Source organism: Hevea brasiliensis, chromosome 13 (assembly GCF_030052815.1).
Source record: "Hevea brasiliensis isolate MT/VB/25A 57/8 chromosome 13, ASM3005281v1, whole genome shotgun sequence".
Taxonomy (NCBI): domain Eukaryota; kingdom Viridiplantae; phylum Streptophyta; class Magnoliopsida; order Malpighiales; family Euphorbiaceae; genus Hevea; species Hevea brasiliensis.
In genome coordinates, this window is record NC_079505.1 from 26,148,801 (window position 1) to 26,172,997 (window position 24,197).

At 33.6% G+C, this 24,197-nt stretch overlaps 1 protein-coding gene across 2 annotated transcripts in view; it reads left to right on the forward strand.

Annotated features, from left to right (window-relative positions):
• Positions 1-23,433, forward strand: part of LOC131169138 (villin-4-like) — a 47,440-nt gene extending 24,007 nt beyond the window's left edge. The window contains exons 15-24 of one of the 2 annotated variants that reach the window (XR_009142511.1): positions 12,392-12,520; positions 15,001-15,148; positions 15,293-15,303; positions 15,563-15,703; positions 15,980-16,105; positions 16,187-16,252; positions 21,992-22,319; positions 22,419-22,672; positions 22,757-22,944; positions 23,034-23,433. Coding sequence is in view for 1 of the 2 variants with exons in the window: in XM_058131968.1 (XP_057987951.1) it covers positions 12,392-12,520; positions 15,001-15,148; positions 15,293-15,303; positions 15,563-15,703; positions 15,980-16,105; positions 16,187-16,252; positions 21,992-22,319; positions 22,419-22,672; positions 22,757-22,870 (1,317 nt within the window). In the remaining variant the exon portion in view is untranslated. The other variant, XM_058131968.1, reaches the window with a different exon arrangement.
• The last annotated feature ends 764 nt before the right edge of the window (positions 23,434-24,197 follow it).

Here is a 24,197-nt window from a genome sequence, read left to right on the forward strand (position 1 = left end):
AATAGTCAAAATGGTAATAGCGTGAATATAGACTACAGAGTAATAGAAAAGAATGTGAATTATACTAGAAGGATTAGATCTTTAGAAGTAAAGGAAGCACTTAAGAGAATGAAAGTGAGTAAAGCCTGTGGACCTGATGGAATACCAATTGAAGTGTGGAAGTGTTTGGGAGATATGAGAGTGGCATGGTTAACTAAATTATTTAATAAGATTCTAAATTTAAAGAAAATGCTTGATGAATGGAGGAGTATTTTAATACCTATTTTTAAAAATAGGGAGATATACAGAGTTGCTAAAACTATAGGGGAATTAAACTCATGAGCCATACTATGAAGTTGTGGGAGAGAGTTGTGGAACATCGACTACGTCATGATACTTCTATCTCTCCCAATCAATTTGACTTCATGCCTGGTCGTTCAACTATGGAAGCGATCTTTCTCATTAGAAGCTTGATGGAGAAATATAGAGATGCGAGGAAAGATTTACACATGATTTTTATCGATTTAGAAAAGACTTATGATAGTGTTCCAAGAGATGTCTTATGGAGAGTGTTAGAATAAAATGGGGTATCTATTAGGTACATACAAGTGTTGAAAGACATATATGAAGGAGCAACTACTATTGTGCGCACAGTGGGAGGGGACACAAGATTTTCCAATCTCAGTTGGATTACAAGAAGGTTCAGCTGTAAGCCCTTACCTTTTTACATTAGTTTTAGATGAATTAATGAAATTTCAGCTGTAAGCCCTTACCTTTTTACATTAGTTTTAGATGAATTAACGAAACATATACAAGAGAGTATCCCTTGGTGCATGATGTTTGCGGATGATATAGTTCTGATAGATGAGACACAAGGAGTTAATAGAAAGCTAGAGCTTTGGAGAAGTACTCTAGAGTCAAGAGGCTTTAAGTTAAGTAGAATGAAGACAGAATACGTGCATTGCAAGTTCAGTGAAGGCCGAACTGGTGATAGGGAAGGAGTTAGTTTGGATGGAGTGATACTATCCTAAAGCAATTACTTTAAATATCTCAGCTCAATCCTTCAAGTAGATGGGGGATGTGAGGAGGATGTTAGTCATAGAATTAAAGCCGGATGGTTGAAGTGGAGATGTGCCACGGGAGTTTTATGTGATCACAAGATTCCCAATAAGTTGAAAGGAAAATTTTACCGTACAACCATGCGACCGGTCATGTTATATGGTAGTGAGTGTTAGGCACTGAAGGAGTCATATGTGTCTAAGATAAGAGTTGCAGAGATGAAAATGTTAAGGTGGATGAGTGACTATACTAGACTAGATAAAGTCCGTAATGAGAGTATTAGAGAAAAGGTAGGAGTGGTACCAATTGAGGATAAGTTGAGAGAAGGGAGATTGAGGTGGTTCGATTATGTGAAGCGTAGACATACGGAGGCTCCAGTTAGACAAGTAGAGCACATTAGGGTAGAGGATAAAAAGAAAAGAAGGGGTAGACCTAAACTGACTTGGAAGAGAGTAGTACAACATGACCTAGAAGTATTACACATTTTCGATGATTTAATCCAAAATCGTTTAGAGTGGAGAAAGAGAATCCATATAGCCGACTCTAAATTTTTAGGATAAAGGCTTAGTTGAGTTAAGTTGAATTGAGCCTTAAGTCAAGTTTATGTATTTTGGGTTATCTCAAAGTTAATTGATAACTATGTCACAGAAGCCCTGATTTGGGGTTCTGCCTTAGAAAATAACAAGTAGATGAGAGAATGAAAGAAATAGGAATGAGAAGTGGAAGAAAGGAGATGAGAGAATAGAAAAAATAGGAATAAGGAGTAGAGAAAAGGAGAAAATTATAGAGAGAGAAGTAATTATTTTATTATTGAATTCTTGGCTGCCCCAATTATTTACAATGCTACTCTATTTATACAATATTTTCCTCCCATACATTCTCACAGATTCTATTCCCCTTATTATCATAACATTCCCCACTTCTTAAGATCATTCTTGTCCTCATGAATGAAAAGGTTCCGTGAATAAAAAAAAAAATCTTTTTATGTAAGCATCTTGAATGCTGTGTAACTGCACTTGAATGCTAGGATTCAATTGGTAGGAAGCATTTTATCTAAACTAGATTGCCTTTCCAATTGGATTGTTGATGTACTGGAATGTTTTGCACATACTTTCTTGTAATTAGCCATTGTACATTCTCCCTCCAATGATAGAATTTTAATTTCATTTTGTTTCTTTGCCATTTCTTGTACTCATCCTCTTTGAGAAGAACAATCTCATAGGAAACCCATTCCAAATAATAGTAATGAAATTCAAAATCAACCTCTTCATCAACCTTAATTATCACTTAGTCATCCAGGTTATGCCATGTGTTTGGAAAGGACCATATGTAGCAAAAGTAATGCCCAAAAATGAGTAAACCTTGGTCAGTTTTTGGCACCTCCTCAGGAATTGAAACAATATCTCCTTGTTGTTCTTTTGAATTCACCAGCTCAAACGACATCCCATCTGCCTTATCACCACTGAAAATCATAATGGATTGCTTTTCTAGAACATCATGACTCACTGATTCCAACTTCAAGTTAAAGATATGAGCTTTAACATTCACCTCTTGACTGCAAGCCACTTCTGAATTTTCTTCATTAGTAGCAAGTAAAGCATGAATTTCCACTTGTTCCTCATCTAAGTTTGATATTTGCACATCAAACTTTTCTACATTGTGGCCCTCTTCTGCTATGTCCACATCATTGATGGGCATTTGCTCCTCTATTTCAAATTTCTCCATTTTCTCTTGAAACGATATCTCCCACTTCTCCATATTTTATCCAACCTTTCCTCAATCTTTTAAATGCCCTATCAACAATTTCACAAATGCCTTGTTCCAAATCCCTTAATTGTTGTTCCCAAGATTGCTCATCCATAATCCTAAAGTATAGGAACAAGGAAAGAAAGGTTAGTAAGAGTCAGGATTTTCAAGAACAGGGTTTTAATTGAGGAGTTATTTTTAGAACCTAAAATAGAGTTTTGGAGCTAGAAATGGTAAGAATTAAGGGAAAGGGAAATGCTAGAGTACTTATCTAAATTTGGAACCCTAATAGATCAAGAAAGAAGAATTAGGAAGAGGAACAAAGAGAAACTAAAGAAATCAAAAGAAGAAGAAGAAATAGAAAGAGGATGAGAAATAGAAAAATTAAAGGAAAAAGAGATTTTGTTTCAAGTAATTCTTGGAATTTCAAGAAGAAAGGATGAAGAAAAAGAATAGGGTTCTGTCGAGAAGAAGAAATAAAGCAAGAAACAGAAGGGAAAGGAAGGGAAGAAATTTCTGAGAAAGAAGGAAAAGAAATCTCAGATATGAAAGAAGAAGAAGAAGAAGAAGAAGAAGAAGAAGAAGAAGAAGAAGAAACCCTAATTCCAGGGTTACTGATCTAGAATAGAAGATGTTGAGAAGAAATTAAAAAGAATTAAGGAAGAGATATAAGAATAGAGTCGGATTAGAGAGAGGAAAGGAAGGAAAAGAAGAGAGGAAGATAAGAAGATAATAATAGATACAAGCATGGTATTTGGTAGACTATCACTGATCTGCCATTGATGAAGCATTCTAGTTGTTGCCCACTGATCAAAGATCTCTTATACCAATTTGTTACAGAAGCCTTGATTTAGGGTTCTACCTCAGAAAATAACAAGAAAGTAGATGAGAGAATGGAAGAACAATGGATGAGAAGTAGAAGAAAGGAGATGAGAGAATAGAAGAAATAGGGATGAGGAGTAGAGAGAAAGAGAAAATTATAGAGAGAGAAGTAATTCTTGTATTATTGAATTCTTGGCTGTCCCAATTAGTTACAATATTATCCTATTTGTACAATATTTTCCACCCCATATATTCTCACAGATTCTATTCCCCTCATTAACATACTATTTGAAATCACCCTGTAGAAATAGGTATTTGAGAGAGAAAAATCTCTATATTTTTGTTTAATTTAGATGTTGTATAAGCTGCCTATTTATATACAAGATACATAAGAAGCATAATTTACAAGGAATCCTAAAACAATAGGAAACTAATAGAAATAGGCAAGAGGATATACAGTAAAGGGAAATAACAGAAAAAGGAAAAAAAATATAATTCCTGTAATGTAGGAAATGGGATTACAACACTCCCTTCAAGTTGGTTCATGTATATTGCACATGCCCAACTTGCAAACTGGAGAATGAAACATTTTGCTGCTTAATCCCTTAGTGAAAAGATTGGCCAACTGATCTTTAGAAGCCATATGAGAGACGCTCAACAATTTTCTCCTTTATGAAGTGTCTGTCAATCTCTATATGCTTGATCCGATCAGGCTGTACTGGATTATGAACAACACTAATAGTAGCTTTGTTATCACCAAACAAGTATAAGCCATTTGTTTCTGATAGTTTCATTTCTTTCATTAATTTCCGTAATCACAACTATTCACATACACCTTGAGCCATTGCTCTATATTCAACATTTGCACTGGATCTGGTAGTTATATTTTGTTTCTTCCTTCTCCAAGTGACTAGTTTACCACTATCAAAAGTATAATAACCTGTTGTTGACCTCTTATCATCAAGAGATACAACTCAATTTGCATCTGTAAAGGCTTTTATCTGAAGATGTCCATGTTTTGAGAAAACGAGTTCTTTTCTAGGGCAGATTTCTGATATCTCAAAATGCAAAAAAAGCATCTAAACGAGGTTTATGAGGGTCATGCATAGATCGGCTTACTAGACTTACTGTATATGTCTAGTTTAATGTGTGAAAGGTAAATCAATATGCCAACTAACCTTTTATATCTCTGACTCTCCAACTCTAGCTTGCAATATATGATTTGTTTCAATAGGATGCTCTGTTGGTTTACAACCAAGCATATCTATTTCTTCTAGAAGATTCACAATATATTTTCTTTGAAAAATAAAGATCCCTTTATCTGATCTAGTGATCTATATTCCAATAAAGTACTTCAGTTTCCCTAAGTCTTTAATTTCAAGTTCCTGTGTTAGGCATTCCTTTAATATGACAATCTCTTTATTATCATCTCCTATCACCATTATATCATCCAAATAAACAATAAGTAATGTGGTCTTATCTCTACAATGTTTTATGAACAAAGTGTGATCAGCATTACTTTGATGGAACCCAAAGAAGATCATAGCTTTGCTGAATCTGTCAAACCATGCCTTAAGAGACTACTTTAGACCATGCAAAGCTCTTTCTAATTTCTAAACCTTCTCTTTAGATTTCTCATCATCAAACATCAAACCTTAGAGGTATTTTGATATATATTATTCTTCTAAGTTTCCATTTAAAAAAACATTTTTGACATCAAATTGCTATAAATTTCAAGATTTACTGCATAAGATAGTAAAATTCTGATGATGTTCATTTTTGAAATAGGAGCAAAGGTCTCCTAACAATCCACTTTATATGTCTGTGTGAAACCCTTTTGCTACCAATTTGGCTTTGTATCTCAATCAAGCCATTTGTTAGATTTGTGATTCAAAATCCCAGTGAGATTTGGGAAAAAAACTTTTCCTAATTTGAGTGAAAGAAATATTCTTCAATAGGATGGAAGAATATTTTTTATATAGAGTAGAACTCTTATTTTACTGTCGTTCATAAATTGAGTGAGACTCCTAATCAGATTAGGATTGAGGAAATTAACATTATAAATAAGAAAATGGTGGAAAGGTTATTTGGCTTTGTCCATGGAGAGTGGCTTTGCCCATGAATAGTGGCTTTCAGCTCATGGAATGGGGCTATCGCCCATTGTAGAGAAGGATTTTGTCAATTGCTGAGGATTTGTTTTTGCTCATTAATGAGGGGCTGTTGCCCATTGTAATGCCATAGAGAGGGAGAGAAGCTTCAGCCTAAGATAGAGAAGGGCATAGTCCAAGAGGAAGGGACTGTCTATTATAGTTGAAGACACCTTTTGTGATCTTGTAGTAGTAGTTAAAATAATAAATATGTTGGGTTATGTGTAGAGGAGATTGAGAGTTTTTGTGAGGGTTCTCTTGGGTGTAATTAGGTTAATGGGTAGTGTAGTTTTAAACTTGTAATGGATGAATATTTCATTGATGATAGTGAAAGATGGCGTGCTCGTAAACGTAGCCCTATGTGGAAAGGGTGAATCACGTTAATATTGATGTTTTATATTTTTGCTTTATTTTTTTTTTGTAGTTTACATATTTCTGTGGTGTATAACACTATCTACTTTATGCTTTATAATGAATACCCAGTTGCTTCCCACTGGTTTCTTTCCTGATGGAAGAGAAACAAGATCTCATGTCTCATTTTTGCCAAAGCTCTTATCTCTCTACCGTAGTTTCCTTCCATTTTGGATTAAGAGATACTTCCTTCAGCCCTTCAAACCTTATGGGATAGAAACAAAAGAAACAGATTAGACAAATGCTCTATAGGAAGGAGGCAAGGAGTCATAGGAAATAAAATTAGAAATGGGATGCTTACTACGAGCCTTGATTTCTTTTCTGAGAGCAATAGGAACATCAAGATCATCAATAATAGAATCAAACTTAGAAATATAATTAAGATCATCAGGAAGTAAAAGAGACTCACCACATTCTTAATGAATTGAGTTTAGGGATACTGGTTGATTAGGTGTATCAGTCTCAGTGGCTGTATCTGTCTTATTTCAACGCATATAGGTTTTCAAATCTAATCTATTTAATCTCCCTAGGGTTTGAGGAGGAGGTTGATCCTAGTTAGATAGCTCATTACTAAGTCTAATAGTTTGGTTAGGAAAAAATACATCTTCCTTTTCCTCCTTGTGCTTCCCCTGAAGATTTTCTAAAGGTAACATTCATACTGACAAAATATTAACTAATAGGAGGATGATACCATTTGTAATCCTTTTGAGTACCATAGTGACCAACAAACACTAATTTAAGAGCTCTAGGTTTTTAACTTCTCAGCATTTGTTTTGTGGACAAAACAAACACATCTAAATGTCTTTGAAGGAATGGTATAAGAGTTATGACCTTGTAAAACCTCCAAAGGGCTCTTAAAGTTCTATGTTCTCAGAAGCATTCTATTGATAAGGTATATTGCAGCAAGAACTACATCCTACCAATAAGGTGTAGGAAGATTCACAGTAAACATAAGAGATTGAACTATGTTTTCTTGGCAAAATGCCTATTTTGGCCCTTAAAGTATGAGCTAATAGTCATATAAGTCCTTAAAGATTTTTGGGGTTCAAACAAGCCCTGTAAATTTTAAAAAAGATCAATTAAGTTTTTCAAATTTTAAAAATAGATCAAATAAGTCCTTTTATTATTTTGGGGATGAATAAGCCTTTTAACTTTTAAAAATAGATAAAAAAGGGTTAAACTATAATTTGTTTTTTATATAAATCTAGCTAAGGTCGTGCACGAAAATCTTCTAGTGCACAGATTCCTCAACAACGATCCTGCGTATTTGATTTGCAACATCCCGGTAAGTGTCTGCTGTATCTTGGAGCAGATTGATAAGTTATTTTTTACCAAATGATTCAGAAAGTATATCTATGGATTCATCATTGATCTTCATCATGGTTTTTGTAGAAAAACTTCTTGAACTATTCGATAAAAAATAATTTATCAATCTGCTACATGATGTAGCAGATATCCACCAAAATGTTGCAAATCAGATGTGCAGGCTTGCTGATGAGGATCCCATGCACTAGAAAATTTTTGTGCATGGCATTGGCTAGATTTATATTGGAGGGAAATTATAATTCATTTTTTTTTTGTCATAGTTAAAGGGCTTATTTGTCCCCAAGTACTTGTTAATTTTATTTTTAAAAATTTGAAAAACTTATTTGACATTTTTTAAAAATTTAAGGGCTTAAATGGGCTCCCAAAACACTTTAAGAACTTAAGTGACTATTTGGCATAACTTTAAGGGCCTAAATAGGCCTTTTGCCTCCTTTTTTTCAGACACCTTTTGTTCACTAGTATTGACACAACTAGTTTGATACACTATATCATTTGAATCTAAATAAGCACAAATACCACCATTAACATATTCTATGCCATTATCAGTTCTTAGGATTTTAACCTTAGCATCAAACTATGCGTAAATTATTTTATGAAATTACTGAAAGGCAGAAAACACTTCATTTTTTTGCTTTCATCAAATAAACTCATGTCATCCTAGTGCAATAGTCAATAGAAGTGGTAAACCATCTATACCCAGATAAAGAAATTGTTTGAGTAGATCCATATATATCAGAATGAATAATCATAAAAGAAACTGAAGTTTTATTATTTATTGAGGGATACGATTATCTTGTGTGTTTAATAAATTTACAAGCATCACAAACTAGTAAATTTGGGTTGCAGTTCTTAAAACAAATTAGGATATAACTTTTTAAAGCAAAAAAAGATGAATATCTTGATCTCTTATGCCACTGGATAATCTTTTTATTAGCAATCATTGGCTTTCCTAATAAAGCGTGGTTTGCTCCAGGATTTGAGGGACCACGCCCATCATCTAACAGATATAGATCATTTCGCAATCTACCATTGCCAGTTGTTTTTCTTGTTCTTAAATCTTGAAATATGCGATGAGTAGGAAAAAAAATTTAATTTTGCAATTAAGGGCTTGGATAATGGAACTGATAGATAAAAGACTAATAGGTAAGTTTGGAACTTGAAGAACTAAATTGAGACTTATATTGGGAGTGCATGTGATAGAATCTAACCAGAAATTGTGGTTAAAGAATCGTTTGCTATACGAACTCTTTCTTTTCTTGAGCATATAGAGAATTTATTTGAAGAAGCTGTCATATTTTTGTTTATTCCAGAATCTATAACCTAGCAAGATTTATCAAGATTGACAAAGAAAAGCATAACTTGATTTGACTAAGTTGGTGGAGGCGACCATGATAGAGGTAGACTGAGTTTCAAGCTATGACAACAAATGTCTTAAGATTTGTGAAAAGCTCCTAATGTTAGATATGCCTTTTTTTCTATTAGCCATATTTACACTCAAGCCAAAAAAAAAAAAAAAAAACCACAGCAGCAGCAACATAAAACAACAGTAGTAGAAGAGAAAAATATTTGCGGCTGCAAACAGTAGCGGTGAAAAGAGGTATAGGGATTAAGGGTGCAAACCAAGTGAGGTAACAAGTTGTGCAGAGGCACAACTTCCTCGGGAGACCGTTGGAAACAGGATTAGACGGAAAAGGTTATCGGGAAACACTTTACGTGTCGGCGAATTGGAAAAAAAGGCTGAAACTTGTTGTAGGGTCTCAATTGGCACTGTGCTTTTTAGCTGGTTTAGCATCAGTTTCCTATAATATTACCACGATGATTGGATATTAACACCATAAAAGCAGAGAAAAGGAGTTACCACCTGGATAATAACCAAAACAAATGTATTAGAAAGGATGTGGGTGGCAACTTACTCCATGCAGAGGTCCACTACCTTTCTTTTACCATGAGCCCAATGGCCGGATTTTGGATAGTGGGTGCAAGAGAAGGGAGGTGTTAGACATTCTCTCAACCTAGACTTACCATAGGACAAGGGCCATCCTCTACTAATGATTTCTAAAGTTTGTCTTATTGTTTCTCTTATTTAGTTCCTTAGTCATACATTTATCTAAGTCTAAGTTACATACAATTAATTTAAGCAAATGAACCACATATATGAACAAGTAATTCATAATATGCCAAATTTCTAAATGTAATTAATGTACCATAGTTGCCTTTATGACCCTATTAAACATATTTCTAAATAAATTCCATGCCAAGATTCAATTACATATAAGAAAGAGACATTTTTACAAAAAAACCTGAATTCTATTTTATCCCATATTTACCTATATTAAAATTACTAAATAAATTATGATTTGAGATAAGCAGACCCTAAATATGCAAAAGTCTCTTAAGTTGAAAAACTATAGATTTCTACCATGAACCAGACTTTAACTTGTCAAGTTAACCTAAATTCATATAATCCTAATTACTAAATAATTTACATGTCATGGTGATATTCAAAGATAAAAATTAAACTAAAGAAAAGAAATAATAAAAATAAACCAAAAAGAAAGAATAAATCTTGATTCTTATGCAGCCTCTTTTACTAACTTTCAGTTTATGCCTTCAAGCTCCACACCAATTTTCTTTTGACCACATTTGGTCTACTTCTACTTGTTTTAGTTCCTTTTGAGATTTCTTTCTATCAATTTATGCCTTGTTTAATACTTTCATGCTCAAAATGACAAAAGATTAAAGTAAAGCAAAGTGTAAAATTAAAAAAGAAAAAAAAAAACGACGACAACAACAGCACCACCACCACCTCAATTTAAGACCTAAAAGTTAATGAAACATATTTGAAATCTTTGATTTCAATTTTGGAGGCTTCAATCGCGATTGCTCTCATTCGACCTTCTAGTGTACTAAAAAGACAAGTATCAAACTCATGTACAACAAAATAAACAAAGTTAGTATGAAACCAAAATAGGAAAAGAAAATAAATGCAATAAAATATAAGGAAAAAATGGGAATCATAATGTATGAGCTATGATTTTGTGTTCTCATCTAAAAAAATACTCAAAACTCTATAAAAATGTTTAAATCTTACAAGAATCCAATTAACATTTAATATTACAAAATAGGGAAATAAACCGAGCACAAATATATATGGGTTAATGTATAATGAGACAAAAAATAAAAAATGACACTAAAAAAAATGATTGGGCCAATAATTATATATTAATTTCTAAAAATAGTAAATTTTAATAAAAATTCATGAAATTCAATAATGTTATACCTAACATGTCATGTTAAAGAAATTCTGCAATACATGTTCAGTTCAATAAACCAAATAAAAGTAACATGTTATATGTAATACACATGCGAAAGCTGATTTGTTAACCAAATTAAATTTATGCACAGAAAAATACTAAGACTATTGCAAATATAAAAATATGGCATTAAAGTTAACATCCTAACAAACAATTTAGAAAAAAATGAATACTTAAAAAAATAAAAGAAAAAGAAAAATAATTTACCTAAGGTTATAGAATTGACTCATAGCATCATGTTTTAATGCATAAAGAAAGCAAGATTTGTTCAATCAGATTTATCTTATAATTGGTCTTCAATTCTTGGATTAGAGGTCCCTTACAACACTTAAGAATACCTACAAATGATGAGAATATATCCAATATCAAAGTAGATGTGATTTTGGTCAATTAGACACTTAAAATGAATCTAAAACTAAAAATCATTTAAGTTAATTTTGGTAGAAGGATGGACAGCTGATTGTGGCTCTAAATGCACAAAAGAAAGCCTTATAATTGATTTAGAATCTCTCTATAGTGCTCCACCAAATTATGGGTTAATTTCCCTTCGTTCTTTCTTTTTAGGTGTTTTTGGTGGGTATTTATAGTGAAAAGAAAATTATCTTAAAACCTATTCAAATTCAACCAAAAAAATCTATTAAAATAAATATATAATGGGAGATAATAATTATATATTCAACTCAACTAAGCTTTTATCCCAAAAATTTGGGGTCGGCTATATAGATTCTCATTTTTCACTCTAAACGATTTTGGATTAAATATTCGGAAATGTGTAATGCTTCTAGGTCAATGGGAGATGATAAATATATAATGGGAGATAATTGTCCCTCTAACAAATTGGTTATAAGAGATAATTATCGTGCAAATAATTTCAAAATTCTATCTAAAAATAATTAAAAAAATAGATAAATGGGAGATAATTATCTCTCCAACCAACTGGGTGATAATTTGTCTCTTAACTAAAAATTATGAGTAACATGACATATATGTTACCTATTTCATGATATTTTAATTATTACGTAGTATCGTAATAATGAATTAAGATTTCAATATATAAAACTATAACAAAATAACATCCGTAGATAATTTTTATATATTATAATATTAAAATTGTTTATCTAATTTAATTAAAATAGGTTGGTTTATGGTGATAATTTTTCTCTGTTAAAAAAAATCTTTTGAGATTATTTTTGGTATTTTTATTTACTTGTGATGAGTCTTATTCTTTGTTTTCTTCTCTTGGGGATTTTTAAACTTTTAACTCTCGAGTATTTGTTATAGGATTGACTCTTCTAGGATTGCCATATATTTATTTACTTAGTTATTTATTTTCCTGAAAGAATAATGCTGAAAGGCAAGAAGGGGATAATTTGAGGATGATAAGGCATCTTCCCAAAGTGATGCTTGATGTGGTTTGCAGTCTGTGGTCTGCCACATTCTAGCAGTCCTGCATGCAATTTAGAGTGTGATCTCGAGCTACATGTTGGTTCTTTTTTAAATGCACTTATTGTACTTCCACCAGAAGCTCTACTGTTTTATATATAAGATGATGTTTATTTATTTCTTTTTTAATTGAACTTCAATCAGGTTGCATCATCTCTGAATTCCTCTTACTGTTACATATTGCACAATGACTCCTTCATTTTTACATGGTCTGGAAACCTTACAACCTCAGATGACCAGGAACTTGTGGAAAGGCAGTTGGATCTGATAAAGGTTTGATGAATCTTCTTAACGATTTTTTTTAACCAGTATGATTTAAGATATATAGATTTCTTGAGTTATTTGTGTAGTAAAATATTTGTAATGCAAGCTGGGAGCAGCCAATAGATGCATTTAAAAGAGTTGGCTATTCTGGTTCCCATGTCAGAGCATTAATTTAGTATATATGATTATAAGTTTATTCTGGAAGGTTGAATAGGCCTTACAATTAATAGTGCTTCTTGGATTTATATTAATTTGGAAGTTGCAAAATTTATTTTGATATAGAAACATTTTGTATCTAGTGGAATATAGGATTGAATTATAGATCTTAGTTTTAATTTGGGTTCCACTTCTTACAAGAAAAAGAAAAACAACTAAGGTTGCATTGGGGATAATCCTGGTGAAGCCTTGCTGATGCCTGTGTCATTATTCATGTGGTTTAAATGTGTGTGTATGCATGAGAGAGAGAGAGAGAGAGAGAGAGAGAGAGAGAGAGAGACAGAGAGTTCTCATCTTGGCTTACTAATGTATCTTTACAAAGAGAGAGAGAGATGGTGAAAGGGGATTTTTTACTTCTGATTATATTTATATCTATACTATAATTAATAGTACATTGGGTGGGCAACTGTTTGAATAAACAAAAAAGCACAAAGTTAAAAGAACTAATTAATAATTACTAACCCAAAATGTAAATCCTAATTATATATGAAAACTTGAACCAATCTTACTCATAATATAAACTCCTAATTCTATATGGAATTTTATTTTTATTTGCAAATTGAAAACCTATTACATATCATTGAATTACCATTGACTATTGGCTTGCAAAGATTGAAAGTTTGTGTAGAATAAAGTGTTGTGTATACTAACAAGAAGCAAAGTTTAGTGGAACTCATCCTCAACAATAAGAAATTGCATGTGAATCTATCCTTTAAATTCATGATTTGTTATTATATTTACAGCTAGCTGTTTAAAATCATTGCTTTTATTTTTATTTAAAATAACTATTTATAAATTTTATATATGAAGTTCAAAAAACATGGAACTTGATACCTCTCAAATAACTTTAAACATGAAACTTGACAATGGAATATCTATTTTTGCTGAAAGAATAATAGATAGAAACAAAATATTTGACATAACATTGATAAACTTAAATGTTGCAAAAAAGTTTGGCCTTGTACATGACACATTAGATATGGTACTAAAAAGTTCTAGTTTACGTGAGCCATGTGCACTAATATTTTTTCATAAGTGTGTAATCAATTATTATTATTATTATTATTATTATTATTATTATTATTATTATTATTATTATTATTTTGCAATGTATGAAGAAAAAAAAGCAATACAACAATAACTAATCCATAATCCCAAATGCAACGTCTCACTCACAAGCGGTGGGATAGGAATCCCATATCGTGTGCAAATAGTAGGTTTAAAGGGTTTATATGACCCTTAGCTCTAACTACTAAAGAACTTAGGATACCTTTTTGGGCCAAATAGTTTAGGGCCTGAGAGTTATTTGAGTTAGTTGGGTTGGGGTGTTATACCAAACTAGTTAGGGTCAGTCATGTGGACTATTTTTTGCCATTCAGCTCTGTTTGAGACCAATTCTACATCAATATTCAATATAATCTAATATATAAAATTAAGGAAACAAAGACCAAAAAAAGGAAATATCAAAGCATTGGTTTATATTCAATATTTTATCAACATACTATCTTCTATATTTCATTTACATGTTTGAAACCACTTCTGCATCGATATTCAATATCATCTAATAGATAAACTTGTGAATCAAAAACCAAAATAAGGGGAATATCAAAGCATTGATTTACATTAAATATAATACGAATCTACTATCATCTATATTTCATTTACATCAGTTGTCATTTAAGGTCTATTCTAGAAGAAAATTCATTTAGAAACAAAAATTACAGTTCTATCATTGCTTTATTATTTATAATTAATGTATTAACTCTTACACAAAAATACATCCTCAAGCTAATAAATCATACAGAAGGATGTGCAACACTCATATAATAATAACTCGTACAGTATAAATGTATTTAACATAATTTTAAGCCACTTCATAATTCATTAAAAACTATGTAGCATTTTAGGGTTTGGAGGTGTTATGTTAATTTTTAGCTTTATTAGAAACAATAATCTCTTCATTTAATTGGAGAGCATTGATTTCATAAATTCAAGTAATTGTGCTTTTTCTGGGATAGTTTGAAGCAACGTAAGCCTAGGAGTGACAAACAAAAGGCCAGCATAAATTATTATAAAATGATATCTTACGGCAGAAGGCTTCACACTTTGTTGTCTTGCTGATCAACTCAACTGTGCTACTTCTATGAGTAATCAAATCCTTGAATTTTTTCAAATTTGATGTCTTGTGCAAAAGTAGGCTCCTTTTGAGCTCAATTTATTTCTGGTATAATCTCTCATTAATTACTTCTCGTATGCTCCCAAATGTTTCGCAGCCAAATGTACAGTCCAAGCCACAAAAGGAAGGTTCAGAATCTGAGCAATTTTGGGATCTTTTAGGAGGGAAAACTGAATATCCCAGCCAAAAAATTGGAAGGGAAGCTGAAAGGGATCCTCACCTTTTCTCTTCCACATTCTCAAAGGGTAGGGAAATTGCCTTTTCTGCTGGCAGATTCATTCCATTGTCTTCTAGTTCTGTTTTTGTCTTGTTTACATTGTAAAGATCTGATTCCTAATCCTTTCTTTTTCTCGGTCTTAATGACTTCCTAAATGCATGCTGATCTGCAGGAAATCTGAAGGTGTGTATGCTTTCTGGTTTGTCATTTCTTCATAATAATATCCTGATATATTCTTAAGTTATGCACTTGTGCTTGTTTTCAACCTGTAGTTGTTTTCAAAAAATTTGGCCACTTTTATATGCATTCATGTGTTCATGGATTCTGGAAGCAGTAGTCATTCAGATGGCTTCTAGTATGTTGAATTTTATTGCGTACTTAATGTGAAAAAACTATATTAAAAGTTTTGCTCCATGGCTGTAACTTTAGTTTGTTATTGCAGGTGGCTGAGATATACAACTTTACCCAGGATGATTTAATGACTGAAGACATATTCATCTTTGATTGTCACTCTGAGATCTTTGTCTGGGTGGGGCAACAGGTTGACACCAAGAGCAAAATGAATGCTTTAACTATTGGAGAGGTATGTTTTTGCTAGATCCTGGCATGGCGCCGCTGCCACAAACAGTACTTTGGTTTTTATTGTTAAAGCTTGATTTGAAGTAATGCATTACTATTTGTTTTCAGCCTGATGGTTGTTTGAAGTGGGATGCTGCTCAACTAATTTTGTTATTTGATTCTTACACCTCGATGAAATTTGACTTGGCTAGGCCCCTAGATTAGTGTAGATATTAGTTTTAAAATAATTTACTATACATATTGCCATCTGTATTGATTTCTTTTTTCTCACTTTCAACAGAAATTTCTTGAAAATGATTTTCTGTTGGAAAAGTTATCTTGTGAAGCTCCGATATATATTGTTATGGAAGGGAGTGAGCCACCTTTCTTCACACGTTTCTTTGAATGGGACTCTGCAAAATCTGCTGTAAGTTAAATTATAATTATGGTAAAGCAGTCATACTTATAGATCTCTATAGTAGATTTTAATGTTTTCATTTTGATGCAGATGCATGGAAACTCATTCCAAAGAAAACTTGCAATTGTCAAAAATGGGGGTACTCCTATTGTTGATGTAAGACATTTTCATCTGCTTTTGAAGTTTTCTCATGACAATTAGGAGCCTTTCCGAGTTTGACACACACATTGAGTATGTGTTTGTGTGTGTGTGCGCGCGTATACTGTTATTTCTTTCATCATATCAGTTTGAATCTTTGCATCTTCTATTCAATTACAAAAATTTAAACTTCACTACCCGGGTGATATAAGTACCGCAACTGTTGATTTCTCTTATGACTTGGAATAGAATAAACACGAGGGAATCATACAAGGAAAAGCTATGGTACAAAAGTGTTAGAATCCCTCAATTAGTGTAAATCCCTTAATCAGTGTAAATTAGCTGTAAATTAGAATATAATTAGAAATTATTGTATTTATTGGCTATTATTAGTTTCCTAGTTAGTCCTAGTCTTTGTATATAAATTAAAATGCTTGTAAATCATTTTAATATGAAGAAATATAAAAGAAAAATTTTCAAATTCTCTATTTTCTACATAGTATCAGAGCAGTGTCAAAATTTATTGGCGTGAACAGTATAGTTCTGGGTAAATTTTTTTTTTGGGTCAAGCTTCTACGTCGTTCTAGGAAGGGAGGTGATTGTCACCACCCACTTGAGGAGGAAGGACACCAGCCGATCAGCCTACGCCCGGAGTCTCGCTGCCTTCTGGTGAAGCGCGTGAGCTCACACGCCTCCAGAAGTCTCTCGTCATTCTTCACACGCCGGTGCGTACACCCTTTTTTTCGGTGATTTCTCCAACCGCGCCTCTTGCCCACGACCTTCCCTGTCCGGCGCTCCTTTGACCAACGTGTTTCCACATTTATTTTTCTGAGTACTTTCCGTTGCCCAGTTTTTCACTTTCTGTCTCAGTATCTATTTCTTTAATTGAAAAATGACTAATGAAAAGAAGAAAGCCTCTGAAACAAAGGCTGGATTTGTTGGTGATAGTCCCTCTTTACAAATTAGTCCTGTAAAGTTGGATGGAACTAATTATTTGGTATGGTCTAGATCTTGTCTGCTGTTCATTCAGGCTAGAGGACTGCAGGGGTATATCACTGGAGATAGAAAAAAGTCAGAAAGTACTAGTTCTACCTACAGCTAGTGGAAGTCGGAGAACTCTCTCGTTATGTCATGGCTCATCAATTCTGTGCAACCTCATATTGCTCGTGGGTATTTACTGTTGGACAGTGTCGCTACCATTTGGAGTGCTGTTTCTTAGACTTTTTCTCAAGTTGGGAATGATGTACAAGTTTATGAGCTTAGGAACAAGGTTCATGGAATAAAACAAGGTGAGTTGACTGTTGTTCAGTATTATGCAAAACTGAGTGGTCTATGGCAAGAGTTGAATTTCTATCAGGACTTTCAGGCTTCATGTCCGGCTGATGTAGTTAAGTTTCAAAAATTGATTGAGAATGAGCGCATATATGATTTTCTTGCTGAGCTAAATGTAGAATATGATCAGATTCGGGTCCAAGTGTTTGGTAAGGATCCTTTGCCCACCTTAAGGCAGACATACTTTTATGTTCAGCAGGAGAAGAGCAGAAGGAGCGTCATGATCAATTCTACAGCTGTTGATAAGGTCAATGATCGCTAACTCCTTATGAGAACAGTCATATGGTCCATCAGATAAGGATCACTTGCATTGTGACTACTATGGGAAATCTCGGCACACCAAAAAATAATGTTGGAAGCTGCACCTTAAGAATATATCTTAAGGATGGGCTCTGCTAGATCAGAAGCAAATGTATCTGAGGTTGTGAGTGTTTCTGAAGATACTGCTATCACTGGGATGTTTTCCAATGAAAAGGTACAGACTCTGAGACAATTCCTATCACAGCTTGAGTCACAATCCATTACAGTTGCCTCTTCTAACTTCGTCAACTCAGGTAATGCTTTTCTTGCCAATCATAATAATTCATTTTGGGTTATAGATTCTGGAGCAAACAAACATATGACAGGCTCTTCGAATAAATTCATATCCTATTCTTCATGTTCAGGCAAAGAAAAAGTCTGTATTGCGGATGGATCCTTATCTAATATTTCTGGAACAGGTTCTATTAAATGCACTCCTACTGTAAGTCTTAGTTCTATCTTACATTTGCCTAGCTTTCCTATTAACCTTTTTCTATCAGTTCTATCACAAAAGCTCTCAACTGCAAAATTGAATTTTTTTTTCACTCACTGTGTGTATCAGGAGTTGATAACAGGGAGAACGATTGGCAGTGGTAGACTGCAAGATGGGCTATATCTATTGAATGATTGTGTTGATCAGGCCATGTTGGGATAGTTTATGGGTGCTGAGGAATAAATTATTCAGTGGCATAGGAGACTTGGACATCCTTCATTTACTGTTTTAGAGAAACTTCATCCTCTTTTGTTTAAGCAATGCAAAACTGAATTGTTAGTATGTGATGCTTGTGAGTTTGCCAAACATACTAGACAATCTTATCCTGCAATAAATAATAAGGCTTCAGTTCCTTTTATGACTATCCATTCTGATGTGTGGGGGCCTACTCAAACTGTGTCTTTATCAGATTATAGATGGTTTGTGACTTTTATTGATTGTTGCAGTAGGTTAACTTGGGTATATTTGATGAAAGGAAAAAATAAAATATTTTCATGTTTTCAGCAGTTTCACAAAATGATTAGCACCCAGCTTGATGCTCATGTTAAAATACTGAGAACTTATAATGGCACAGAGTATATGAATAGAGTTTTTCAGGAATATTTGAAGTCACACGGAATTTTGCATCAGACTAATTGTGTTAACACTAGTGCTCAAAATGGAGTGTCTGAGAGAAAAAATAGACATTTACTTGAGGTTGTTAGGTCTCTATATTTACAATGAATATTCTCAAACCTTACAAGGGGGATGTAATCCTTTCTGCTGCATATCTTATTAACAGGATGTCACTCCGGACTTTGGAGTTTAAGAGTCTTTTAGAGGTTTTGCAAGGTAAAAATTCATATATTGTTCCTCCAAAGGTCTTTAGTTGTGTTTGCTTTGTTCATCAGCCTAATAGGGGAAAGTTAGAACCTTGAGCCTTCAAGTGTGTCTTTGTTGGTTATTCCAGTACTCAAAAGAGGTATAGGTGTTACCACCCTCCTACATGGAAATATTTTGTGAGCATGGATGTTACCTTTAGGGAATCTGAATCTTTTTTCCATCCACCTCTTCATGGGGAGTATAGGAAGGAAGAAGAGGTGTCTTTCCCTTCTTCTTTGTGCTCTCCCAACTTTCAACTTCAAAGGGCAAATCTGGGTCTAAAGCCTATACTTAACAATGATACTCAGGGGGAGTCACTTAAATCTCGAGGGAGACTGAATGGATCAAATTTGAGAATCTATACTCGACGAAACAAGACAGATATAGCCATCGAGCAGGAGACTGCTGATCAACCGGAATCTCTAGATTCAATTCCTGAATATCCTGAGGTATGTGATGAGTCTTCTTTGGCTCCTAAAGAGTCTAATTTTAATTCTTAGTCTACTCTTCCTTCTTCTAATAATGATCTTGATATTCCTATTGCTCTCAGAAAATGTGTTAGAACCTGTACTAAACATCCCATCTCTAACTTCATTTCCTATGATTTTTTGTCTCCATCCTATAGAGCCTTTTTATTGTCTGTTTTCTCTGTTTCTATCCCACAGGATTGGAAGAAAGCATGTCTTGATCCAAAATGGAAGGCAGCCATGGTAGAGGAGATGAAAACTCTAGCAAAGAATGAGACATGAGAACTTGTTACTCTTCTAATGGGGAAAAACCAGTTAGATGCAAGTGGTTGTTCACTGTGAAACATAGAGCAGATAGTTCAATTGAAAGGTACAAAGCTAGGCTGGTAGCAAAAGGTTTCACACAAATGTATGGGGTAGATTACCAGGAAACGTTTGCTCTTGTTTCTAAAATGAATACCATCAGAATTTTACTATCATGTGCAGTAAATCTTGAGTGGATTTGTAGCAGTTTGATGTAAAAAAATGCCTTTCTACATGGTGATTTGGAAGAATAAATATATATGGAAATCCCTCCAGGGTTTGAGAATGGGAAGACCAAAGGAAAAGTTTGCAGATTGAATAAAGCACTGTATGGTTTAAAACAGTCACCTAGGGCATGGTTTGACAGGTTTAGTAAGGCTATAGTTTCTTTTGGATACTGCCAAAGCAATGCTAATCACACCTTGTTTATAAAACACTATTGGGGTAAGATCACTCTGCTTATTGTCTATGTGGATGATATTGTGGTAACTGGTGATGATAGGGAAGAAATGATTCATCTAAAGAAACAACTAGCACAGGAGTTTGAAATCAAAGATTTGGGAAGGCTAAAGCACTTTCTTGGAATAGAGGTTGCCAGATCAGATAAAGGAATCTTTATTTTTCAAAGGAAGTATATAGTAGATCTGTTGGAGGAAATAGGAATGCTAGGTTGTAAGCCAACAGAGTCTCCCATTGAGGCAAATCACAAATTGCAAGCTGGAGTTGGGGAATCCGTAGATATTGGGAGATATCAGAGGTTGGTTGGCACACTGATTTACCTTTCGCATACCAGACCAGATATAGCATATGCAGTGGGTCTAGTGAGTCAGTATATGCATGATCCTCGTGAACCTCATTTGGAGGCTATTTTTCACATCTTGCGATACTTAAAATCTGCACCTAGGGAAGGACTTTTTTTCTCAAAGCATGGCCATCTTCAAATTAAGGCCTTTACAGATGCAGATTGGGGTGGATCTCTTGATGATAGGAGACCGACATCTGGTTACTGTACTTTTGTTGGTGGTAATCTAATCACTTGGAGAAGCAAAAAGCAAAATGTGACAGCTAGATCCAGTGCAAAGGCTGAGTTTAGAGCAATGGCTTAAGGTATTTGTGAACTATTGTGGTTACGAAAGTAGATAGAGGAATTGAAATTATTGGAAACTAGTGGTTTGTCCCTATTCTGTGATAACAAAGCTGTCATCAGTATAGTTCACAATCCAGTTCAGCATGATTGGACCAAGCATATAGAGATTGACAGACACTTAATAAAAGAAAAAGTTGTTGATGGTTCCTTAAGTATCTCTTACGTAGGGTCGAAAGACCAGTTAGCTGATGTGTTCACTAAGGGATTAAGTTGTAAGGGGTTTCATACTCTAGTTTGCAAGTTAGGCATATGCAACATACATGAACCAACTTGAGGGGGAGTGTTAGAATCCCTCAATTAGTTTAAATCCCTTAATCAATGTAAATTAGCTGTAAATTAGAATATAATTAGGAATCATTATATTTATTGGCTATTATTAGTTTCCTAGTTAGTCCTAGCCTTTGTATATAAATTAAAATGCTTGTAAATCATTTTAGTATAAAGAAATATAAAAGAAAATTTTCCAAATTCTCTGTTTTCTACAAAAAGTCAAAAGATTAAAGATGGAAGAAACAGAATGTCTAATCTGATGTGATGCGTTTACAGTTATTTCTATATCTTTCTATTTATATCATGGTTTTAGATTGAAAAGCTCCTAGGTTGCTTTATAACTTGAAAAACAGAATGTCAACCTTCAAACATCTGAGATTTATCTATTTCAAACATTTGAGATTTATCTATATTGAATTTCAAGTACATAGACAACTTCTGGGTGCATCGAATGATTATGAAATAATTCAAGGGCATATGAACTCTGGTTTGTACAGCCATTAGATTCTTTTTAACACACAAGCTCTTGACGCTGCTATATAGTTTAACATTTGTTTCTGATTACACAAATCTTGCTTGATTAGAAACCCAAACGAAGAACACCTGTATCCCATGGAGGAAGATCTAGTGTGCCAGACAAATCTCAGCGTTCCAGAAGCATGTCTTTCAGCCCTGATCGAGTTCGTGTGAGGGGCAGGTCACCGGCCTTCAATGCGCTAGCTGCTAATTTTGAGAACCCTAATGGCAGGAACCTTTCAACCCCACCACCAGTTGTTAGAAAGGTTTATCCAAAATCTGTGAGCCCAGATTCAGCAACAGTGGCTTCCAAATCTGCAGCCATAGCAGCACTTACTGCAACTTTTGAACAACCGCCACCAGCACGACAAGTTATAATGCCCCGATCCGTAAAAGGTATTTTTTATTCAAGCTTGTCGAAGGCGTTTGATTTATTATTACATCTCCAATCTTCCTGATGCATAAATTTGACATGACTACTTATCTTCTATGAAGTGAGCCCTGAGGCAGCAAAATCAACGCCAAATTCGGCAGCAAAATCAACTCCAAAAGCAACTCCTGAAAAATCAACACCTGATTTAAACAATAAAGGGAACTCTATGAGCAACAGAATAGAATCCCTCACCATAAAGGAGGATGTGAAGGAGGGTGAAGCTGAAGACGAGGAAGGGCTCCCAATATATCCATATGACTGCCTTAAAATTAACTCGACAGATCCTGTTACTGAAATTGATGTGACAAAGCGAGAGGTAAACTATAAACAATTGGCAATACATTATTTAAAGCAGAAATTTATGGAACTGTTCTTAGAGATTTCTGTTTATTGCCTGCAGACTTACCTCTCATCAGCAGAGTTTAGGGAGAAATTTGGGATGGCAAAGGATGCCTTCTATAAGATGCCAAAATGGAAACAGAACAAGCTTAAAATGGCCCTTCATTTGTTCTGAGTCTCCATACCTCTGCCTTTCCTCCAGCTCCTGCAGCCTCAGCTGCAGGTGGAAGAAATCTTATTTGTGAATCTGTACAAATTCTTCCCCTAGAAAGAACCATTTTTAGCATTTTTAATTGCTATCTAGTATTCTAAATGCTCCACTCTATTTCTTCCTACAGTGGGGGGGGATCTCAGTTTCTCAAAAGTAAAAGGGACAGCATCAGTGCATTTTTAGCTGCTTCTGCTCCCAGGAAGCTTGTTTTCTTGATTGATGGACAAAACCAGAGGTTTTTTCCAATTTTCTTTTTCATCTCTTGGTTTGAACATGTATCCCCTTATTTGTGGTTGAGGTAGTTTTTTTTTGGTATTCTTTATGGTCACAGGTTTGTTGTGAGCTTGCATTTTTGTTTTTCATTATTCAATTGAAAATTTGATTGCTGTAGTGATTAGTTGATTGCGAATGCAGACAGTTTAGAATGTATTGTACAACTGAGGATGGAAGTGTGTACAGCAGAGTTTTAAAACCAGTCCACTCATCACTTAATTTGTTTTTAATAAAAGTGTGCTTTTATTATATTACTTTTTTTTTTCAGGTATTTTATCTTCACCATCTTGGCTTCAAATCTTTGTGTGGGGGGAATGTTGTGGTAATAATAACATAAAGCTCCATGCAGTTTTGGCATTTCACCTGCCTTTTTTTTGTTGTTGATTTTTGTTCTTGGCTTATATCCATTCAAAAAAAATATTTTTTTTTCCTTATCTTAGCGCTCATGCAATATTTTTTTTTTTTTTTTTTATGAGATTTGGTAGAACTCTCATAATTTTCAGATTAGTTCTTATAGCTTCCATCTTTTATTTGATCAATTATGCATTGTAAGAACTCTACTTTCTTCTTCTTCTTCTTCTTCTTCTTTTTTTTTTTTTTTTAATGATATTTATTTTTTTGGGGATGATTTACAATAAATTCCTGAAGTATAGCAGAACCCCAAGTTTGTCCCTGACATGTTTGTAAGTAATGATTGGCCATGAATTTAAATTTTGTTAACAAATTAGTATCTGTCATTAAATAGTCTATATATCAAAATTATTTTATATAATTATTTAAATATAAAATAAATAATTATTTAAATATAAAGATTATTTTGTTAATAAAATAAAATTTTAAGAATTTTATTATTTTAAATTAAAAATCATTTGACAGAGTTACCTGTGAATTTAAATGCTAAGTATTAATTTACTAACAAAATTTGAATTTTGAAAAATAAATTTTTACTCAAAAAAATATAAAGGATGATAGACTTAATTGTAAATTACCCTTTATTTTGTTGGAGTCTTATTAATGC